Source organism: Xenopus laevis, chromosome 1L (assembly GCF_017654675.1).
Source record: "Xenopus laevis strain J_2021 chromosome 1L, Xenopus_laevis_v10.1, whole genome shotgun sequence".
Lineage (NCBI taxonomy): Eukaryota > Metazoa > Chordata > Amphibia > Anura > Pipidae > Xenopus > Xenopus laevis.
Genome location: NC_054371.1, coordinates 28,647,408 through 28,670,475, shown reverse-complemented (window position 1 = coordinate 28,670,475; position 23,068 = coordinate 28,647,408). Strand labels below are relative to the sequence as shown.

At 36.6% G+C, this 23,068-nt stretch overlaps 1 protein-coding gene across 2 annotated transcripts in view; it reads left to right on the top strand.

The window, feature by feature from the left end:
• Positions 1-23,068, top strand: part of LOC108698037 (ras-related protein Rab-28) — an 81,139-nt gene that overhangs the window by 36,243 nt on the left and 21,828 nt on the right. For both annotated transcript variants that reach the window (XM_018228722.2, XM_018228717.2), the window contains exon 4: positions 932-1,061. In XM_018228722.2, the coding sequence (XP_018084211.1) occupies positions 932-1,061 (130 nt within the window). The remainder of the gene's footprint in view (positions 1-931; positions 1,062-23,068) is intronic.

Genomic DNA, 23,068 nt, shown 5'->3' with positions numbered 1-23,068 from the left:
GCACCCACCTCCTCTATTTATAGGCTCGACCCGCCCTGCAGATGATGTCACAAAAGGGATGGGGCGTGGTGAGTGCAAGCCTATAAAAACAGAAGCAGGAAGCCGGCAGTGTAACCTCAACCGAACCCTCCCTCGACTGGCAAACTAAGTGCTGAGGTCGAGCCAAACCTGCCCGACCCATGGGTGTAAAACACCGGCCAAGGCCAGGGCCAGTATTACAAATTTACCGGCAATGTAGCTGCCGGTAAATTTGTAATACCCCTAAAAAATGCCCTTGGCCCTCCCGCAATCTGATCAAAACGTACTTTTTTCGCTGCCTTCTGCCCGTCCGTGCCATGGCTCCACCTCATTTGATATCACAATCCGCCCCTTAGACGTCACAGCCCGCCCCATTTGTTCCTGTCCCCGCCACTGGCCGGTGAAAATTTTGTAAAAAGGTGGTAACCATAGTGTCGGGCCGGCCCGCATATCACTAGTGGAGGGCACCCCCTCTTAAACAAAGCACTGCCAAATGCAGATAGTACAAGGGGGAAGCTGCAGGTCTCTATGCTCTAAATCAAAGTGCAGAGACGTGCAGCAATTCTGCAATAACAATATAAATACATAGTTCACACTTTGCACACTGGGGCCTTTTGTTGACAATGCCCAGCCATTTACAACTGACCCCTATAGTCCCACTGCCCCTTTAACACCTTATTAGTAGGACTGGACTGTTGACATCATTTGTTGAAATAATTATCTTTGGTTGAGAATGCCTTTAAGCTGCCTGTAACACTAACTGATAACCTTTGGGTAATCCTTTGCTCCACTAATGAAATAATCACTCATAGTACCTGAAATACTGACATCCGTCAAACCAGTCTTTTTAATATGTATGGTTCTCTGTTTTTGCACAGGACTGACTGATAAGCTGAATTTCTTTCTTTTTCAGGGAGTTCTTTTGGTGTATGACATCACAAATTATCAGAGCTTTGAAAATTTAGAAGACTGGCTTTCAATGGTGAAGAAAGTAAATGAAGAATCTGAAACACAACCCTTTGTTGCCCTTGTTGGTAATAAAAGTAAGTACTGACTGTAACATTGTTGTTCTATTTGTTATATGAATACTGTGCATATTTTAAAGTCAATTGATGTTTTGACTTTTTTATTTTAGTTGTTTTTAAATGATTTAACTACTGTTAAATCAGTCGTTAGTAGGGATGCACCGAATCGGTTTGGGATTTGGCCAAGATTCAGCCTTTTTCAGCAGTATTCAGATTCCACCAAATCCAAGTGCATTGCCAAAACAAATTGGAATCCAAAAAAATCACGTGACTTTTCATCATACAAACAAGGAATTAAAAAATTTCTTTAACGTGCAGTTCCTCCCTAATTTGCATATGTAAATTAGGGTGAAAAGGGGGAGAGAGAACCACGAGTTAAGAATTTTCGATTCAGGATTCGGTCGAATCCTAATATAGGATTCGGTGCATCGCTAGTCGTTAGTACAGGTATTGGATGTGTTATCCAAAATGCTTGGGACCTGGGGGTTTCCGGATAACGGATCTTTCTGTAATTTGGATCATCATATTTTAAGTCTACTAGAAAATCATGTAAACATTAAATAAACCCTATGGGCTGGTTTTGATTTCAAGTAATTATATCTTAGTTTGGATCAAGTACAAGCTACTGTTTTATTATTGCAGAGGAAAAGGAAACTAATTTAAAAAAAATGTGTTACAATGGCCTCTTACCATTGCCACAATACAGAGTATAGCATGACAGGCAGGAAGATAAATTGCAGAGATCTTGCATGAAGAAATGTTTAATAAAGAGAGAGAGTTATTTATTGAGTGTTTGTTTTTTTTATATAAAAGGTGGGCTTATAAAAATATTTACATAACCACTATATGAACTGCCCCCACCCAAAAATATATTTTTTTTACACAGACCTCATACTTATGATGCCTCGTTTTTAGAGGAACCATGATATTCCTCTTCTGACTTACACAAACCCCACCATCCCTTAGTCATTCAAGCTCTGCTTCACCTTGTTAAAGAGATGGATTATTGAAGTCCCTTTCCTTTGTTGTAGTCACAAAATATGGAGCGCTCACCTCCCAGAAAAAAACACTGTTGTTGTGTCAGGTGCTGAACCGGAAGAACCCAATCCTGTCCTAGGGTCACATCAATACATCGAAAAAATCTATTTTTTCGACCTTTCCTTTGTTATAGCACGGCTAATTCTAAGCAACTTTTTATTTTGCCTTATTTTTTTCTTTTTATAGTTTTTAAACTATATGCCTTCTTCTTCTGACTCTTTGCAGATTTCAGTTGGGGGTCACTAAAAACCAAATGCTCTGTAAGGCTACACATTTATTGTTACTGCTGCTTTTTATCACTAATTTTTCTATTCAGGCCCTCTCCAATTCATATTCTACTCTCTTATTGAAATCAATGCATAGATGCTAGGTTAGTTTGGCCCCTACAACCAGATTGCTGAAAATGCAAACTGTAGAGCTGCTGAACAAAAAGCTAAATAACTCAAAAACCACAAATAATAAGAAACTAAAACAAATTGCAAATAATCTCAGAATATCACTCTCTACATCAATGATCCCCAATTAGTAGCTCGTGAGCAATATGTTGCTCTCCAACCGCTTGGATGTTGCTCCCAGTGGCCTCAAAGCAGGAGCTTATTTTTAAATTCCAGGCTTTGAGGCATGTTCTGGTTTCATAAAATCCAGGTGTACTGCCAAAAAGAGTCTCAATGTAGGTTGACAATCCACATGGGCTGCAAAACTGCCACAGCGCTTATTTGGCACCCCAATAAAATTGTTAATGTTAGTGTTGCTCCCCAACTCCTGTTACTTCTGAATGTTCTGCTCTACATAATACTAAAAGTTAACTCAAAGGTGGACAACCCCTTCAAGGTATGGAGATCCAAATTCTGGAAAGATTCTGAATATTCTGGATAACTACCCATACCTGTACAAATATTAAGGGCAAGCTTATAGTTTAAAGCTTAAAACTTTTGATATGAGGCATAACAAAAATGGTGAAACGGTGATACCTTTATTGGCTAACTAAGATCAGATGACAATCATAGCAAGCTTTCAGTTCCTTCTTCAAAGCTGATTATAAAGAAGCTGTGACACACACACACACACACACACACACCTATAAAGTTGTGCAAAAAGACAGAATTATGTTTTAAAGTTGTGTCATCATTTTCTTTAATAGATACAGAATAGCTGTGAATAAATAGATTTGAACAAGCATAGTGAAAAAGCCTTGCACACTTGTGGGTTTTCCGAAATTGATCCCATAGAATTCAACATGGGCTGCTTCAGAGGACAAAACCCTGTTAAACATCTCATAAGGTTATACTGTTACACGAACCCAGTGGTTTCACAAGAATTGCTTTTAACTTATCATAGGTTTTTAAAAATGTATTTTGCTTAATCTTATTTTTTTTGGAAATCTGGAATAACCTTGTTTGCTCTGCCTGTTTGCTCTCTCTGATGAATCTTTAAGTGTCCAACCTGCATTCTTACTAGAGATATTATAAACAGGTATTAACCCAGGATGTATTAGAGCTGCACTCCTCTTGATTTATAGTCCCTTTGATGGTCCCAGGGGCACTGGTTATCTACTGTTTCTAGTAAGGGTCGGAATTATCAGACAGCAGTGCACCATGGACAGATGAATGATTTCAACTTATAGATATTAACCAGATCTTTCCCCTGCTGCCTTATACAGACTAATAACTCAGATATTTAAACAGTTTACTTGACAGATAGGGGCAAGTAGGAGAGTGCATCAACCCTAATTAAGAATGTTGACTGTATGCATGATAAATTGACCCAACGTGACTATCTCTCTGCAAAAAAACTGATGGTTTGTTACACAATGAAGTTTAAAGGTTACATGTTAATGCAGTTTTTAAAGTCTACTTCTTTGCTTTCAGTTTTGATGTATTAGTCTTATAACACTCCCTTAAGAACTATCTGTTTAAATCACAGATCAATATTTTTCCTGTTGTGCATGATTATTTTCAGCACATTCAATAATTCCATTAGTAAATAGTGAATTCCATTAGTAAATAGTGTATTATAAATACATTTAAAAACAGTACAAATAATCATTAACTTAGCTCAATCAGAAATACATTTTATTTATATACACACACACACACACACACACACACACACACACACACACACACACACACACACACACACACACACACACACACACACACACACACACACACACACACACACACACACACCACACACACACACACACACACACACACACACACACACACACACACACACACACACACACACACACACACACACACACACACACACACACACACACACGGAATACTCATGGGGAACCTCCTAGAACCTATTTGGAGTCAATTGGTTTTTGGGAAAAACTTCGAATCAAATTTGATCGAATGCGCTATTCCTTTGATCTGTACGATTCGAATTCGGCCCAAATACAGACCTATTCAATAGAAAACGGACCTATTCTACCAAAAAAAAAACCTCAAACTTAATTTCGGTTGGTCTTTTCAAATTCGAATTTCCAAGTTTTTTCAATTTGAAATTCGACCCTTGATAAATATGCCCCTAAAGATTTCTTCTTTGCTTTCAAGTGGACCTGTCACCCAGACATAAAAATCTGTATAATAAAAGTCCTTTTCAAATTAAACATGAAATCCAAACTCTTTTTTATAAAAGTATTCATAACTGTTGTAAACTCATTTAAAAATCTCAGCTGTCAATCAGATATTGTCTGCTCCTCCTCTATGCCCTGGGCATAGAGGCGGGGCAGACCAATTACTTTCACTTTCCATTCAGCACTTCCTAGATGTCACTGCTCTCCCCACATTACCCTGTTCTCTTAACCATTTAATTGTGTAACCAGGGCATGGGGATGGGCATCAGGTCCCCCATTCTGGTGCATAAACAAGATTCTGAGATGATACAAGTCTTGTCCTTAATAACAGTGTCCACAAAATGGCTCCTGCCTGCTTGCTGTAATTATGAATTCCCAGACTGATGGAAACAAGACTCAAATAATTTATACAGTGTAATTAAAGTTAATTTTTCTTGACTAACATGATAAAATAGGATTTGGAATAATTTTTTTCGGTGACGGGTCCCCTTTCAGTTTTGACATATTAGTCTTAAAACACTCCGTAACAACTGTTTAAATCACAGTTTAATATTTAACCCCTTGTGCATGGTTATTTTCAGCACATTCAATAATTCCATTAGTAAATATTGTCTTAAAAATACATTTTAAAAAAATACAAATAATAATTAACTTAATCAGAAATACATTATATATACACACCCCCGCACGCGTGTGCGCGCATTTAGGATCCGTCATCCAGAAACTCTGAATTAGACTCCAATTTATCGAAATAATCCAAATGTTAAAAAGTTAATTAATATTCTCTGTAATAATAAACCAGTAGCTTGTACTTGATCCCAACTAAGATATAATTAATCCTTATTGGAAGCAAGGTATTGAGATCCAAATTACAAAAGAATAACCCAAGTCCCGAGCGATCTGGATAACAGGTCCCATAGTTTTTCCTGCTTAAAACTCGATCCATTTGAGCTTTTGGGTTGTTAACCCCCGAACTCCGTGATTCGAGTTTTTTCCATTTGAGTTTTTGTTTTTTTTTAAATCAGAAACCATTTGAGTTTGTTCAAAAACTCCAAAATTCAACCTTTGATAAATAACCCCCTAAGTTTGTGGATTTGCATTAATTAAAATGATATTTCATTTTGAAATAATCTTTCTAAGACTATTTTGCGACTGCCGTGCATGTAGGTGTAAGTTTATGTAGCTGGCAAGGAAGACATACGTCTAATAAAAAAAGATGCTGCAGCCACCATAGCCTGAATGCGCTTCTGTTTTTAGTTTAGGTTGAAATGTTGTTTCTGGCCGTATCCCTCATACTCCGTTCTTCTTACAACAAATGGAAAGCCCTAATTGCACCCCGGGGGATAGTTAATCTAGAGTGGACATATGGCGGACAAAAGTTGAGTCTAGTAAATGAAATAAAATTATAAACAGAAAATGTGTGAATGTCTGAAGCTTCTCAAGACTCTGGGAGATATCATGCCTCATAGATTTAACTCGCTTGTGGCTAAATTGTCAATCCCTCTTTATTAGCTGCATTCACGTTTAACATGTTTAACACAAATCCAGCATTAAGTCTGACTTACATTTAATTAAAGTGATCAGTATCTGTTTCCTGATGGTGTTTAGGTTGGAGATGGCTGTTTAATAAAAAAAATATTGCACAAAAGCCCCGGCCCTGCATTCTCCACTGTGTGACGGCAGATAATGTAGGCACGGCTAATCCCTGAGAGGCTGGCAATCTTGTGTGTATATATAAGAGTATCAAGCGGTCTGTTTATAGCAGGGAATAAAAAATTAACTATGGGCAACATTTTGGCTTCCTGGCTGCAGCTATTACATGTGGTTGCGCTACTCCTGCAAGAAGGTTAAGTATTAATGGAAAATGTTCACAGCCTTTTCACTCCGAAAAAACATGTTACTTGTAAGTTTTCTTTTGATTTTACTTTTTACAGTTGCATTGAATGTCTTCATTCATTTAGCCATCCATAAAGCAAATATTGTTGCACATGCAGTGGATAATAAGTCTTTTTAAGGCTACTTGTGTGGCATGTCACAGATCATTAACTGCAAGCAACCACCTGACTTGAGGAAAGTCTGGAAGCATCATTACAGTGAAATAGGCTTTTATTTCTTTATCACTGCAACACATTGATCGGGAAGAATGTCCCGCCAACCACATTTTCCTACATATTGTCACACAAAGCAACTGATGAGAGGAAAAGCCGAGAAGTGTGAATGGCCTATTTAAATAGATACCGGCTCCCCTTCGCGATTAAAGGAGTTGTTCACCCTTGAGTTAACTTTTAGTACGATGTAGAGAGTGATATCCTGAGACAATTTGCAATTAGTTTGCATTTTTTATTATTTGTGTTTTTTGAGTTATTTAGCTTTTTATTCTATGCTATGGCAGCAAACTGGTAGCTAGGGTCCAAATTACCATAGCAACCATGCATTGATTTGAATGAGAATTTGGAATATTAATATGGGAGGGTCTGAATAGAAAGATGAGTAATAAAAAGTAGCAATAACAATAAATGTGCAGTCTAAAGGCCCCCCATACACAGGCTGGAAAAAGCTGCCGACAGACCGAGTCTGCAACTTATTGGCTCGTGTATGTGGGGACATCCCCGATCGATATCTGGCCGAAAGTTGGGCAGATGCCGATTGTGCGGGTAAAAAATCTCATCACATCGCGGCCGTGATCCAACCGCCCGTATCGCCTCCATTCTTGAGCTGGGCGATATAGGGCCCACAATCGGATCAGCCCGATATCGCCCACCTCAATGTGAGCATATCTGGGGGTCGCCAAACATGCGGATCTCCCTGTGTATGGCCACCTTTACAGAGCATTTGTTTTTAGACGGGGTTTATGACCCCCATTTGAAAGCTGGAAAGAGTCACAAGAAGTTATTCAAAAACTATTCAAAATAAATAATGAATACCAATTGAAACGTTGTTTAGTATTGGCCATTCTATAACATACTAAAAGTTAACTTGAAGGTGAACCACCCCTTAAAGCAGTGATAAGTGTAGGGGCTGCAATGCCATCTTCCTAAAAATTTTTACACATGTGCAGCTAACCAGATATATACTAACCAGATATGTTTTATTATACAATACAGGAATGGAATCTATCACCCACAAATCTATTATCCAGAATGCTCCAAAGTGCAAGAATGCTATCTCCTTCAGAGGCAAATTTTAATTTTTTGTAATGAATTTTTTTGTGTAATAAAACAGTGCACGTGTGTATAAATACGTATTGGTAATTTATTTTTGGTAGATATGGTGACGCATATTAGGGAATGGCAATGGTATACCCGATACATATACAGTGCTGCGAAATATATTGGCACTATATAAATCAAGTTAATAATAATATTTATACCTCCACATTCTTAGGGCCCCTTTGGAGGACGCTCAAGCCTTTAGGCTGGAGCATTTGGCTATTGAAAACCCACAAGAGTTTCTAAACTCTAGCATGGTGTCCTCATTCAGATACTTTGCCTTCCTTCCAATCCCACCCCACAAAAAAAATAGTTTATCTGGTTAAAAACCCACTGTGGCAAAAAAAAAAAAAATTCAGGAAGCCAATGGGGGAAATTTACTTAAGGGCGAAGTGGCTATCGCTGGCGTGGCCAAGGAGGTAGACTCTATCGCCAGACTTGCCTTCGCCACCTCAGACCAGGCAAAGTGCAATAGAGTAGATCGGACTCAAAAAAAAAGTTGAGAATTTTTCTTAGTCCCAAAAAACGCTGGCGTTTTTCCTATTTAAAGGGTGATAGACTGAAAAAGATTTTACATTTTTTTTTTTGGGGTACCCTTCTTCCCCCCTACATTTGCTAACATATGGCACATAAACTATACACTGGGCTCATGTGTAGGGCAATATAACAACTTTATTTTATTTTATTAAGGTTCCCTGGCCTTGTGTAGTGTAATGTATTTGCTGCAACATATATGTCCGTTGTACTTTAACTGCACACTGTATGCTAATTATCCAATGCTAGCGTAACTTCGAACTGCTGAACGTAATTTTGCTGGCATAATTTTGCCAGCGTTCAGTACCCTGTGCGCAACTTCGGATCTTCGTGAATTAGTGTTGTCCAGGCAAATTTACGCCTGGCGAACTGTTGCGATGTGCGCGAAGCCATCGCTGGCGAATTTTCCACGGTTAGTGAATTGCCCCAAAGTATCTGAATGAGGAAACTATGTATGAGTTGAGTTTAGGAACTCTCACGTGTTTTGACTAGCCAAATGCTCGAGCTTTCTTAAATGGGAAGAATAAACCAAGATAATAGTCCCTTGTTTCAATTTCTTCTGGTCAATCAAACAAGCATTCCTCCATTTTCTGGTAATCTGACCACTGGGGGGGGCAATAAACTTTGTCTGTGAATAAGGCTATTGGAGCAATCATGGCTACTTCCTTTTATATGTATAATAAGTATGCAGAGGAAAAAAAACACCCTGTCATGTCCTATGCCATTTTTTTTAAATTTAAAAGAAATTTAAAAGAGAACAATAACTGTTTTTTTTTTTTTTAATTTTTTGCATTTTTTAAGACATTACAAAACGGGGAATACTTTCCCTAAAATTATTGGATATAAGGAAGAATAAAGGATATAGAAGGGGTGAGCATATGCTACATATAGGGGCAGATTTATTAAAGGGGAACTCCACACAAACATAACTTAAGCTTTTTGAAAAGTAAACATAATTTCAAGCAACTTTGCAATATACATCAATTAAAAAATATGCAGACTTTTCATGATTTTTAATGGTTTGGACAGTTCTCTAGACCCCTGCTTTGCTGATCTTTCTGACTACTTTGCTGAGCTGGCTGACTTCTGTTACTTTGTATCAACAGCCATCTGTCCTTAACCTGCATCCTCCAAACCCCACAATTCCCTGCACACGTGATTATAATATGGAAAGGAACATCCCAGTGCAATGCATTGTGGGTTATGTAGTTCCTGCATGCTGCCTCTAAGCCGTGGAGAAGTTGTTACAATTTGTAACATCAGTGTTTAGTCCCTCCTCCGCTGCCAGGATTTCAAATGATTCAAAAAGAGAAGAACTGTTAAACAGCTGGATTTCAGCATAGAAAATGGCATTTATTCATACTTTTTTAAGAAACCGGTAACTGTGATGTGTATATTAGGGGTTTCTGTGTTTTGTGGGCCTCTTTATCAAATTTTGGTTTGGAAGCTGGAGTTCCCCTTTAAGAGTTGAGTTTTTTCCACAACAAATTTGAGTTTAAGAGGGTATTTTTGAGTCAAATAAACAAAAAATTTTGATAAAAAAAAACATTTTTTGAGATTTATTATACACGACCCTGGAAATAGCATGAATCTGAAAATACACCATGTAAACCCTGTCAAGGTCATGTAGGAGTCAATGGCAGAGATCCCTTGAACCATTTGAGGATGTTAATGACCCCCAGGATGTTTGAGTATGTTTTGGTGGGCTTGAAAACCGGTGCAATTTGAGTTTTTTCCCCGCAGAAAACGTATTCAATTCAAGTTCTCGTGTTAACTTCGACTTCACTGATTCGAATTTTTTTACATTCAAGTTGTTTCCTAAATTAGAAACCATTCGAGTTGTGAGTTCATTCAAGGTCTAAAAATGCTCACATAGCTCTAAAATTCGACCTTTGATAAATAACCCCCTTAGTGGTCCATTCAGTCAGTTTAATGTGCCACAATCCAAGGCCCAGATTGCCACAAATTTACCAGGGCTGTCTTCAACTTGATAAACTAGTTTTTGCTGGAAAGAGTTGAACTGGTTAAAGGAAAACTATACCCCCCAAACAATGTAGGTCTCTAAAAAAATATATTGCATAAAACAGCTCCTTCCCTGCTTCATGTAAATAAACCAATTTCATAATAATATACCTTTCTAGTAGTATGTGCCATTGGGTAATCATAAATAGAAAATTGCCATTTAAAAAAAATAAGGGCCGCCGCCTGGGATCGTACGATTCACTTTGCACACAAACATGCCAAACAAATTATACATGTTAGGTCACATGAGCCAATTAACAGACAGAGTTCTGTCTTTTACTTTCACTTCTTCCTATTACAGTTAGAGCTGCAGTATTTCTGTTCAGTAGATCTCTGAGGCAGCACACAGACCCTCACAAAATGGTGGCTCACAGCAAGAGATATAAAAGGGCAAGATTTACTTAAATATATATTCCAGTTTGGTAAGATTCTTTAATATGTCACTTTATATGATGTAAACTATCTGTTGCTTAAGTATTCATTTTGGGGGTATAGTTTTCCTTTAAAGGTCAGGAACAATTCTGTTTATAGATCATTTAAGTTGGAGGCTGTGGAAAACTGTAAAAATATTATAAGAAAATATTAAACATGATATATTAAATATCCACAAAACATTGACAAAATGTTATAATGGTAAGGCTGCCCTTTAAGCTGTGCTCATAAACAAGTATATTATCCTCTTAAACTCAACAGTGACTATGGCCCAAATAATTTATTAATTTATGAAAGATATAGTTAATAACCTGCATAGGAACAATATGGTTTATATGGGCATCATGGGTTTTTCTCCCTTGGAAGGAATTATTTGAGCTTTCTATAACTTAATTTTATCCCTGGATAGAGCAAGACATTATTGGATGTGACAGTTTATGTAGCACAGACATTTCAATTTAAGTTTCATACTCGTGTCTCTCAATTTCCTAAAAGCAGGCCCTTGGAGATATCTATCATAGAATATCTTTAAAAGAGCAAAAACAGGTAAAGAAAAGGCTTGCACATAAACTACCTCAGAGTCTAAAGGTCAGGTATGTATAGCATTACTTGCTGCCCAAGCCAAGAATAATTTGAGCTGCTACTTTTAATACCGTAACTGTGTTATGCTTAAGTGATTGCTTTATAAGTGGAGAGAAACAGACTTGGTCCCAGCTGGCAGTATTTGAAAATTCTTGGGCAAATATTGGAACTCTTATCAGTAGGAATCATCTAAAATCTCACAAAGAATAATAAGATCGTTTTGCCAGTTCTTTATGAATACCCTTTAGTTTTGTATGTGTACACAGAAAGCACATTTAAGAGTGATGATCAGTTGGGAGCCTGTTTATGCTTCTGTATATTTATTGATTTTTTTAAAAAAAAAATGTTTAGTAAAGTACAGTACTGTCATACTTTGATTTTGCGCAGGCTGGTTTCCCTGGCACAAAATGATATTTGATTATAAATTGTCAAACACAATAACTATCTTAACCGGTTCTGCTCAGACTAAGTTTGCTTTCACATCTGACAAATGTGTCCTTTTTCATTTGGAAATTTTCATATTTTATGTTATGACTGTTAATGCTAATGGCATGCCAGGGGTTTTACCCACTGTGTATTTCCATGGAGAATTTCCTATTGTCAACCATGCTGCCTGTTATTGACCTAAATCTTTGCCTCATTCACTTATCTTTCAAAAATAAGACCAAATATATGAAATGAGATTAAGATTTTATCATTCAGTTCATCTTTTTGCTGGCCAGTATTTTCTTATATGCTTTAAAGAATTGTTCAGAAAAAAAATAAAAAATAAATAAAAACTGGGTAAATAGGCCGTGTAAAATATAAAAATGTTTCTAATGTAGTTAGTTAGCCAAAAATGTAATGTATAAAGGTTGGAGTGACTGGATGTCTAACATAATAGCCAGCACACTACTTCCTGCTTTGCACTGATTGGTTACCAGGCAGTAACCAATTTGTGACTTGAGGGGGGGGGCACATGGGTCATAACTGTTGCTTTTGAATCTGAGCTGCATGTAGGATCAATTGCAAACTTACTGAACAGTTGTGTCCCCCCTTAAAATCGCTGACTAACTCAGCGTTAGAGAGCTGCAAAGCAGGAAGTAGTGTTCAGGCTATTATATTAGACATCTGCTTTCTCCAGCCTTTATACATTACATTTTTGGCTAACTAACTATATTAGAAACATTTTTTATTTTGCACAGCCTATCTTTTTTCCCAGTTTGTATTTTTACACTGAATTTTACCTTTAAGAGTACACCTAGACACTTGGGCCTCAGTGCAAAGCCTCCTAGTGCTCATTGTCAGTCTGATAAATGAAACGGGATGTTCACCTTTAAATTCACCTTTAAATTAACTTTGAGTATGATCTAGAAAGTGATATTCTAAGATAATTCACAATTGTTTTTTTATTATTTGTGTTTTTTGAGTTCTTTAGCTTTTTATTCAGCAGCTCCAGTTTGCAATTTCAGCAGTCTGGTTGCTATGGTCCAAATTACCCTAGCAACTATGCATTGATTTGAATGAGATTGGAATATGAATAGAAAAGCATCTGAATACAAAGATTAGCAATAAAAAGTAGCAGTAGCAATACATCTGTAGCCTTACAGAGCATTTGATTTTTAGATGGGTTTTTAGATGGGGTCAGTGACCCCATTTGAAAGCTGAAGAGAATCAGAAGAACACTCAAAGAAAGTGGAAAAAAAAGTATTTATTAGGACATTTGTAGTCTGACACATTTCCTGCCAAATGGGCACTTACTCATAGCCTTAGTGTAAGTGCCCATTTGGCACGAAATGCGTCAGGCTACACATGTCCTAATGAATACTTCTTAAATTTTACTAAACCTTTACTACTGCATTTACTAATTGTGGATCTTTTTCACTAATTGCGGATGTTTTTCACTTACTTTGAGTGTTTTTCCAATTTTTGGTTACCCTTGGACTGGGTTTTTTTTGTGAACAAGACCACGTGGTGACTGATCCTTGACAAACTATTTATATTTTTATTGTATAGATGCAGGAATACATGTCATTTTTGGTTTAATTAGTCAAGAGTCAGAAGAAGGCAAATAATTCAAAAATGATAAAGAAGAAAAAAGGAAGACCATTTGAAAAGATGTTTAGAATTAAATATTCTATAGCATAAATGTTACCTTAAAGGAGAAGGAAAGCTATGGAGGCATTTTATTGCCAATAGATTAGCTGCAAGTCTCTCCCTGCTCTGGGCTCAGATTACAGCAGAGAAGGGGGGGGAGGAGCAAACTGAGCATGCTCTTGCCCAGGGCAATGAGGTTTAAGGTGAAGGCAGGAAGTCTGATACAGAAGCCCATGTGTACACAATAGAAGGAAAGAAATGCAGTTTTTCTTTTGTCAGGGGACTCAGAGCAGCATTACTTTGAGGGTTTACTGGTATATTTAGATGGACCTTTCTGATAAGGCTTACTTAGTTTTAACCTTTCCTTCTCCTTTAAAGGGAAACTATCGCGAAAATGAAAATCTAATATAAGCTTCTTCATACTGAAATAAGAAACTTTTAAAATACGATCAATTAAATATTCTGTATCATTTCTGAAATAATCAAGTTTATATTTACTATTCCTCTCCGCATGTGTTTCTCTTCATTCTGTCTTTATGCAGCAGTTTGGTGTCAGATTGTCATTGACAGTTAGATCCAATATATCTTATAGGGGGGCTTCCTTCCCTAGCAGATGTATTAGAGCTCACTCAAATAACTGCTTCCAGTACAAACAAAATAACTGCCTTTTGCACAAATTCTGCATGTAGAGAGACATGATTTCTGTTGATTTTAATAGAGTGAGCTCTAATACATCTTCTAGGCAAAATGAGCCCCCCAATAAGATATATTGGATCTAACTGTCAATGATTATCTGACACCCAACTCCTGCATGAAGAGAAACATGCTGAAAGAGGGATAGTGAAGATGAACTTGATTATTGTTTGTATGTAGAATGTTTTTTATTTCAGTATGATGAAGTTTATATTAAGGTTAACCACCTCTTTAAACATTTAGGATTAATTGGTAATAGCTTTCACATCAGTGACATTAATGGAAAACGACCCCCCAGATAATTTAGGTCTCTATAAAAAGATATTGCATGAAACAGCTCATATGTAAAACCCTGCTTCATGTAAATAAACAATTTTCATAATAATATACTTTTCTAGTAGTACATGTATGTGCCATTGGGTAATCATAAATAGAAAATTGCAATTTTAAAAAATAAGGGCCATCCCCTGGGATCGTACAATTCACTGTGCACACATACATACCAAACAAACCATACATGTTAGGTTACATGAGCCAATTAACAGACAGTGTTGTGTCTTTTGCTCCCACACTTCTTCCTGTTACAGTTAGAGCTGCAGTATTTCTGGTCAGGTGATCTCTGAGGCAGCACACAGACCATCACAAAATGGTGGCACAAGGCAAGAGATGTAAAAGGGCAATATTTACTTAAATATATATACCAGTTTGGTAAGATTCTTTGATATGCCACTTAATATGATATAAACTATCTGTTGCTTAAGTATTCATTTTGGGGATATAGTTTTCCATTAATGATCATGAGCCTAATGTAACTGCATTGAAATGGAAATGATGAGCACAATTTTGGTTGCAGTTGGTCATTGTCACTTCTTCAGGTAACAGCAGACCCACATGTCCACATGCAGGAGTTTATTGGCCAATGGAAAAAGGTAGGCAGCACCACCACATGACTAGAATCTAGTTTTAACAGGGGATGTTGTCCTCCTCATTCCTGTTCTCCTTTGATTCCAGTGGTGGTGCTGATGAAATCTTTAGGATGTGAGTCAGTGTACTCAACTGGGGCTACTTACATTTATCAGTGACTTACAGTAATACACTGAGGTCCATTGTCCTTGTGTCTGTTGATGACACCAAATAGAATCCTCCAAAATGAACAGTGTAAGTGGCAGATGAGATTCACGTTAGATAAAGAGAAAGTTATGCTTTTAGGAGCTGAAATATACATTCTACTGGTGACCTTAAGTGAAACGCTAATGGAAAGGATCTAGAAGTACTTGCAGATAACAAATAGATTTATTGGCAAGAGTGGTAGCTTGCTGTAAGCTATCTAGCAAAATATTCTTGTGCACAAGGTAAGTATTGGCCTTTATATAGTGCATGAAGGGGACCATCTAGTATGCAGTGTACTGGGATTTCCATTTGTCAGGAAGGACATTATAGAACTAGAAAGAAAAACAATGTAAGCAAGAACTGTAATACAGATAAACTGGAAACGGGGGCCCTGAGAGTAACCTTTCCTCCAGCCAATTGTTAATCATTTGTTAATTTTAGGGTTTCCTTGGGTCCATGGGCCATGCACTTTGCACTTCTAATTTTATTTAGAAAACCATGATTTATTGACATTTTTGGCCAAATATAGAGGAGGGTATATTGACACGTGTACATTTGTGAATGACATATAAAGTTGATTTTGAGCTTTTACACTTGGAATTGCAAGTTTATTGCAAATAAACTTACTCAGAGTGATTCACTAAACATTTTAGATGTTTTTGAGATATTATCAGTTTTAGACTAACACCCAACTTTTGCTGCATCAGCTGTCTCTGAAAGTCATTGACTGAGCAACCCTAGGGTTGCTGATTGTATAGGAAGTACATAAAAAGTGAACTTTGCTTACTTACAAAGAGAGCTGGTCATCCGAATACTCTGTACTAGTCTACACCCTGGTACTAGTCTAAAATTGGTAATACACGTATAGGGTTCATTTTCCAGAAAGTTCCAAATTACGCAAAGGCCATCTCCCAAAGACTCCATTTTATCAGAATATTCCAACTTTTTAAAAATGATTTCCTTTTTCAATTTAATAATAAAACAGTACCTTGTACTTGATTCAAACTAAGATATGATTAATTCTTATTGGAAGCAAAACCAGCCTATTGGGTTTATTTAATGTTTACATGATTTTTTAGTAGCCTTAAGGTATGAAGATCCAAATTACAAAAAGACCTGTAATATGGAAGACTCCAGATCCCGAGCATTCTGGATAACTGGTCCCATACCTGTATCTCAAAAATCACTAAAAGAAAATAAATGCAAATAGTAAATTTGCTCGGAGGACCACACTGCGTAAGTTTACATCAGTTCGTTTTTTGGGTTTAATTCAATAACAGGAGCAGTGTTTGCTGTAGTTCTGGTAATTAGTAGCAACCAATTGTTTTGGGATACTAGTGCTGGCGCTATTTTGTTCCATTAAAAACATTATCATCATAGCAGTTTTTAAACCATTAAGTTAGGTTTTAGAATTGTACTGTATATGAGCTATTATATAGGAAACAAAGTGATAACGCATTATTTTGTTTTTAAGTAGAAATTAGTCTGATTAACTGATCAGAAGAACCTAACAAGGTCCTTAAATACAACAAGTGTCTCAGGTTCTTTTTATGAGTTAAGTAAGTATTTTTATTAAAATAAAACCAGAATAGTGGAATTAACAGAATCTGATTGATTACAGTATCATTGCAATAAGGCTTCGCATTCAAGTGTACATGGCAGTCAGAATATAAACACATGCTCATGATCAAATTAATGCATTTCATCTGTCTTCAACTAATAACAGTGTGTCATGCTATCTATCTGAGATGGGGCATAAACAGTTTATTTTGTGTTTGGACTAACTTCCTGGAGGTAGTTAATGTGACACGCAGTTTGTCTAAAATGAGTTAAACCAGATCAACACTCAAGATGTTTTCCCGATATCCCCCAATTTTACTCAGAAAACTGTTGTGGGAATATATTAGTAGATTATTTCACATTGAAGGAACACTTTATAGTTATGTCTTTTGGATACAGGAGGGAATTTGGTATTGTCACCTGTTAAAGTGGGTTTATTTTTTTGATGCAAACACTATACAACAATTCCTTCTGAGTGTGTAGCTCCGACACCTGCTACCATTTATTTTCTATCAAAGCCATATAGCAATGCAATTCTTTCTGTGTTTAATCACTTTATTGTTGTATACAATAGATATGCAGTTACCTGGACATGTTCTGATATCCTACATTTTAGTAGATAACTGGTACTGGCTTTCTAGGATAATTGACCCTCATAATAAGAAAATAGATTTTTGATACTATGTACAGGTATTGAACCTGTTATCCTGAATGCTTGGGATACAGGGTCTTTGCATAATTTGGATCTCCTTAACATTAATCTACTTAGGTAGGATTGTTATGCTTCAAATAATAATAAATTGTATTTTATTTGGGATCTAGTACAAGGTACCATTTTTTTTATTGCAGAGAAAAAGGAAATTATTTTTGAAAATTTGAGTTGTTTGACTATAATGTAGTCTATGAGAGATGGTTTTCCCCTAATTTGGAACTTTCTGGATAACTGATTCCCATACCTGTAATTATTCTACTGTTTATTATATACTTGGTTCAGTTTAATGTTATTAAAAAATGGAACCTGAAGATTTTTTTTTAAAAGTACCCATTTTCAGTATTTTGATAAAATAATGCTTTTACCTGATTTTACATTTTCCCAGATTTTGCTCCATTTTTTTTTTTTTTGTTTCTTGTCTCCTGATTGGGGGTTTTACTGTAATTATTTGTTCACAGGGACTTTTATTTTATGATCTGATCCCACACTTTTTAAATGCAATTCTAAAGCATAAAGATAAGTAAAGACCATTTTATATCACATTTAAATTAAAAAAAAAAAAACATTTTCCATTGAACGCAAAAATCTAATTGATTTACAAAATTACTCAGAATGCTCATCTGAGCACTTATGCAGCTTACATTATCTTTTTTTAGCTGTTACTAAGATATTAGCGGTTTTAAACTGCTATAACCAGTATTTTGGTTTAACAGGTCAATCAGAAAATCAGACAATCATCAATTCTAGGGTTAGTTGCCTATACAAAAAGAGCATAGACCGTTCCCTTATAGTCTGATCTTCAAAGAGAGCAGCTGAGCTGATGGCCTGGTATAATATCTGCTAATATCTCAGAAATCACTAAAAATAGAACATTAATATAAAGTGCAAACATGCTTAGAGGTCTGCTCTAAGTAAGTACTGTAAAACCTCAATTTTACATCCCCTGATTTTACATTGTTGTTTTGTAGTCCCACCTTTATATCATGCATAATACATTTCCCTGATTTTTTTTCCCTGATTTTTATCTGGTCCCCTGAAAAACATAAAATGGGGGTCCTACTGTATACATCAATTAATATTTTGGCTTTAACTTCTTTTGAAAATGTATTTAAAAACTTAGGGGCTGATTCAATAAGGGTCGAATATCGAGGGTTAATTAACCCTCGATATTCGACTGGGAATTGAAATCCTTCGACTTCGAATATCGAAGTCGAAGGATTTAGCGCAAATAGTGCGATTGTACGATCGAAGGATTATTCCTTCGATCGAACGATTAAATCCTTCGAATCGAACGATTTGAAGGATTTAAATCCAACGATCGAAGGAATATCCTTCGATCAAAAAAAGTTAGCCAAGCCTATGGGGACCTTCCCCATAGGCTAACATTGACTTCGGTAGCTTTTAGATGGCAAACTAGGGGGTCGAAGTTTTTTTTTTAAAGAGACAGTACTTCGACTATCGAATGGTCAAATAGTCGAACGATTTTTACTTCGAATCCTTCGATTCGAAGTCGTAGTCGATGGTCGAAGTAGCCCAAAAAAAACTTCGAAATTCGAAGTTTTTTACCTTCGAATCCTTCACTCGAAGTTAGTGAATCGGCCCCTTAATGGACAGATGTATTATAGTTTGACTAAAAGGGGGTCTAACCAAATTGTTACATATCATTTTCTACATTGCAATGGATAGACTGTTTTGCAAATGAGAATTGTATAACCTTCAGGGAAAAAAGCAGCAGTATTAAATCTGCCCCTACCTGGCGATATTTTAATTTATCTTGAGTTATAAAAGCCTAATTTCTTTATGAAACCAGCAATCCAGCGAAACATGGTACGTTTGATCGTGTTCTGTTCTACTCATGCTTTTATTTTAGAAGTCCACTCAGGAATTAATCTGGTTTGCTGACCAGTACAGAGGCAAATCTAGAAGCTGTCAGATTGCTTCTTTCTAAAGTGGAATAATAATACAGGTATGGGATCCGTTATCCAGAAAGCTCCAAATTACTGAAAGGCTGTCTCCCATTGATGTTTTATCCAAATAATCCACATTTTAAAAAAAGGATTTCCTGTTTCTCCGTAATAATAAAACAGTATCTTGTACTTGATCCAAACTAAGATATAATGAATCCATTTTGGAAGCAAAATTAGCCTATTGGGTTTGTTTAATGTTTACATGATTTTCTAGTAGACTTAAGGTATGAAGATCCAAATTACAGAAAGATCCATTATCCGGAAACCCCCATGATCCTGAGCATTCTGGGTAACAGGTCGCATACCTGTATTTGTTAGAATACTAAGATTTAAAGAAAAATAAGTTTTAACTTTAACATTAATTGAACTTTGGCTTTATCCAGGTCAATGTATAAAATAAAAGAAAAACTTGTTTTTTGAATGATTTAAATGAGTAATATTTGTGAATTCCATTTTCTCTGCTTATGTTCAGAGCTAAACTAAAGCCATGTTTATCTGATTTATAGAACTATATAACATCTTGCCTGCTCTAATATAGTCTATAAATTTCCCATATGATGACATCTTCACATGCAAAAGATACAGAACATGGAAATTTAAAGCAGATATAAATATATGTATAATATAATATTCTGAGGGTTTTTTGTCTAGGCCGAAATGTTTGTAAAAATGTTATTGTGTATCAAGCATTAACATTTTGATATAAGCTGCGTTCTTACCAAGTATTTCAGTTTTACAGTCTATTATGGTTATGTAGTTATTGCCAAAATTTAGCATCATGGTGGCCCCAAAGGACTTCTGTAATGCTTATGGTTTGTTTTCTTATTTTCTGCGTGCGTGTATAATACACTGAGGAATTCTGTGAAGAATACTGCGGCTTCGTTGCTTTTATGCTGGTCACGGAAAATGACTTCTAATACTCTTATATTTTATAGCAGTATGTGCATTATTTATTATAATCCAGATGTTTAATAAATAAGATTGGAATTTGTAAATGAATGTGCTTGATTTTTTTTTTATTAATTTTTATTTATTCTGCGTTTTTCTGTTTTATTGCCTTCTGCTCTTTGTTTATAGGATTTTTTTCTATACTCATTTTGTTTGAGGACATTTTAGTTTTATGTTGTTGAAGTACTATTGGTTTCAATGTGCCTAGGTTAGTTAGACTGTGGTTAGGTGGACTGGTTTTTAAAGGAGATGCTTGTGCAGGGAAATGGAAGCCTGGGGATGAAGGCGGGTGGGTGAAATCAGAGAGACCAGAAACACAGTGAATTTTGTTTTCAAAGTGTATTATTTAACACAACTGATGTGAATTTAACATTGAAAAAAGTCCCAAATGGGAACCAAAACAAGTACTTGGCCACCTATTGTGCTCTTGTGATGTTCAGTACCTTGAAAAGTATCTTGACCATTGATCGGTTTCCATACGCTTAAATTTTTTTTTCTGCTATAATACTGTTTTTAAGTACTGAAACTCAAAATTAGTTTTCAAAATATAACATTGTTTTTATGTAAAACACAAATCTTGGTCAAAATAGAAAACTGAAATGTGGAGTTGGCTTTGTAGAGACACTTTTTGCAGCAATAACAGATTTAAGGCAGAATCCAGCAGCACGTTGGGTATATGGTTGCCAAATATATAGCAATTCACTGGCCAGTAAATCACCTGATAGGGCTGGGCCGGTATTAAAAATTTACCAGCAATGTAACTGTAACGTTCATGTTATCAGGAACCTTGCACAGTGATGGGTACACTCAAATGCACAGGGAATCCCTGTGGATTTCGGTGTTCGCCGACACCCTTTTGGGGCCCCAAGCTTTTTGCTGCGGAAACCAACAAGGAATAAGTGGGTTACTAGAAATAAGTCCGTTAACGACGTACCGGCAAGGATTTAGAGAAGATGTGGTCGAGATTCAGGCAAAAGGTTCAAGGCAGGCGGCAGGAATCGTAGTCAAAAAGTCAGGCAGGAGTCAAAAACCAGGAATTCAAAGGCAGAATAAATGCTTGGGCAGGATCAGTAAACTGAAACCAGCTTGGGCACAGTCAAAATGGAGAACCAGCTTTTTAAAGAAGATTTGGTGCCAAATTTAGAATCCGGCGACGAAACCTGACTTCAGTGTCTAAACGCAATCGTCACGCCGTTGAGCGCTGATGACTCCAGTGTCAATTCCCCCTAGCGCGATGAACCTGGAAGTGCGCGCCTGCGCACCAGAAGTCTTGGAGAAACGCGCCAGGAGGTAAGAGGCCGTGACAATCTCCGGCGCGTAACCTGCTCCCAACACATGCCCATTCCCCACCCATGAAACACTCCACTTCCCAACCTATGTGTCATCACCACCTTCCCTTGATCTTCGAAATATGCTGCTGTACTGACCATGCAGATGGTCCATGAGTGCTCAGAATAGGTAGTATTTTAGGCTGTAGCAGCTATCTAAGAAAAAAATATATGTATATAAAGCTCACCTGGCAAGCTTGTCTATATAATACCTTCCCATAATAAACATAATTTCTGGTTACAAAGATATTCAGTAGAGAAGTCATTTACGGGAAGCATCTTCCTCGGACCAAATCTGGTAGGGATAATTTTGAGGAACAATGTGGGTCTGGATCAGGATCAGATTGTGGTTGCATGGGTCAGGCATTGACAGACCTACACAAGACTCCACTTTAAGGCTTACATTTATTTAAGTTTGGTAATATTGTCTGGTGTTATACTGTTTGGTAATAATTTATTGCCCAACACTGTTTTTTTTGTAAAATCGTTAATTCATATACAATATGGGATCCGTTATCCAGAAAGCTCTAAATTGAATTTGAGAGATTCATCTCTGACTTATAATACATTTAAATGTGTTTTTCTTGCCCAGTTTGACTCACTAATGTTCACTGGTCAAGTTAAAATCTAACATCACATTTCACACACTAGACCGTTTTGCGCCATTTTGTTTTATAAAGCCTTATTCTGGGTGGCGATAGAAAATAGCATCAATTTTGATGTGGCCAGGGGATTATTCTGGTGCAAGACTTTAGTAAATCTTATTGAATGCATTAATAGGCAAAATCATTAATGAACATCAAAAATGTAGCAATTAGGGCAATTAATTTAGTTACTTGTAGCACAAGTCATTATCACACTCCAGGCAGATTTGCTCCAGGTTGGTAAGTGAGGCTACCACTGCCATACTTCATTATAATTATGGTGTTTCTGCACAGCTTTTCAATTGGATGAATCTGAGCAGGGGGCGGGCAGATGACGTTGGGGGCAGGACTAAAGACTTGGCAATCAGGACTAATGACTTGACAATCAGAGATTGGCTGATAGCCATGTCATTAACTTCAGTGTCCTTTCTGGGATTCCTAATTTGGAAATATGGACAGGCAGTTTTCACCTGGACAGCCCTTTCAAAAACCGAGCTGTCAAGGTAAAAAAAAAAAATGGAAAGATGGCAACCCCATGGTGTCCTTAATATAAGATAATGGGTTGAGTGCAGAGGAC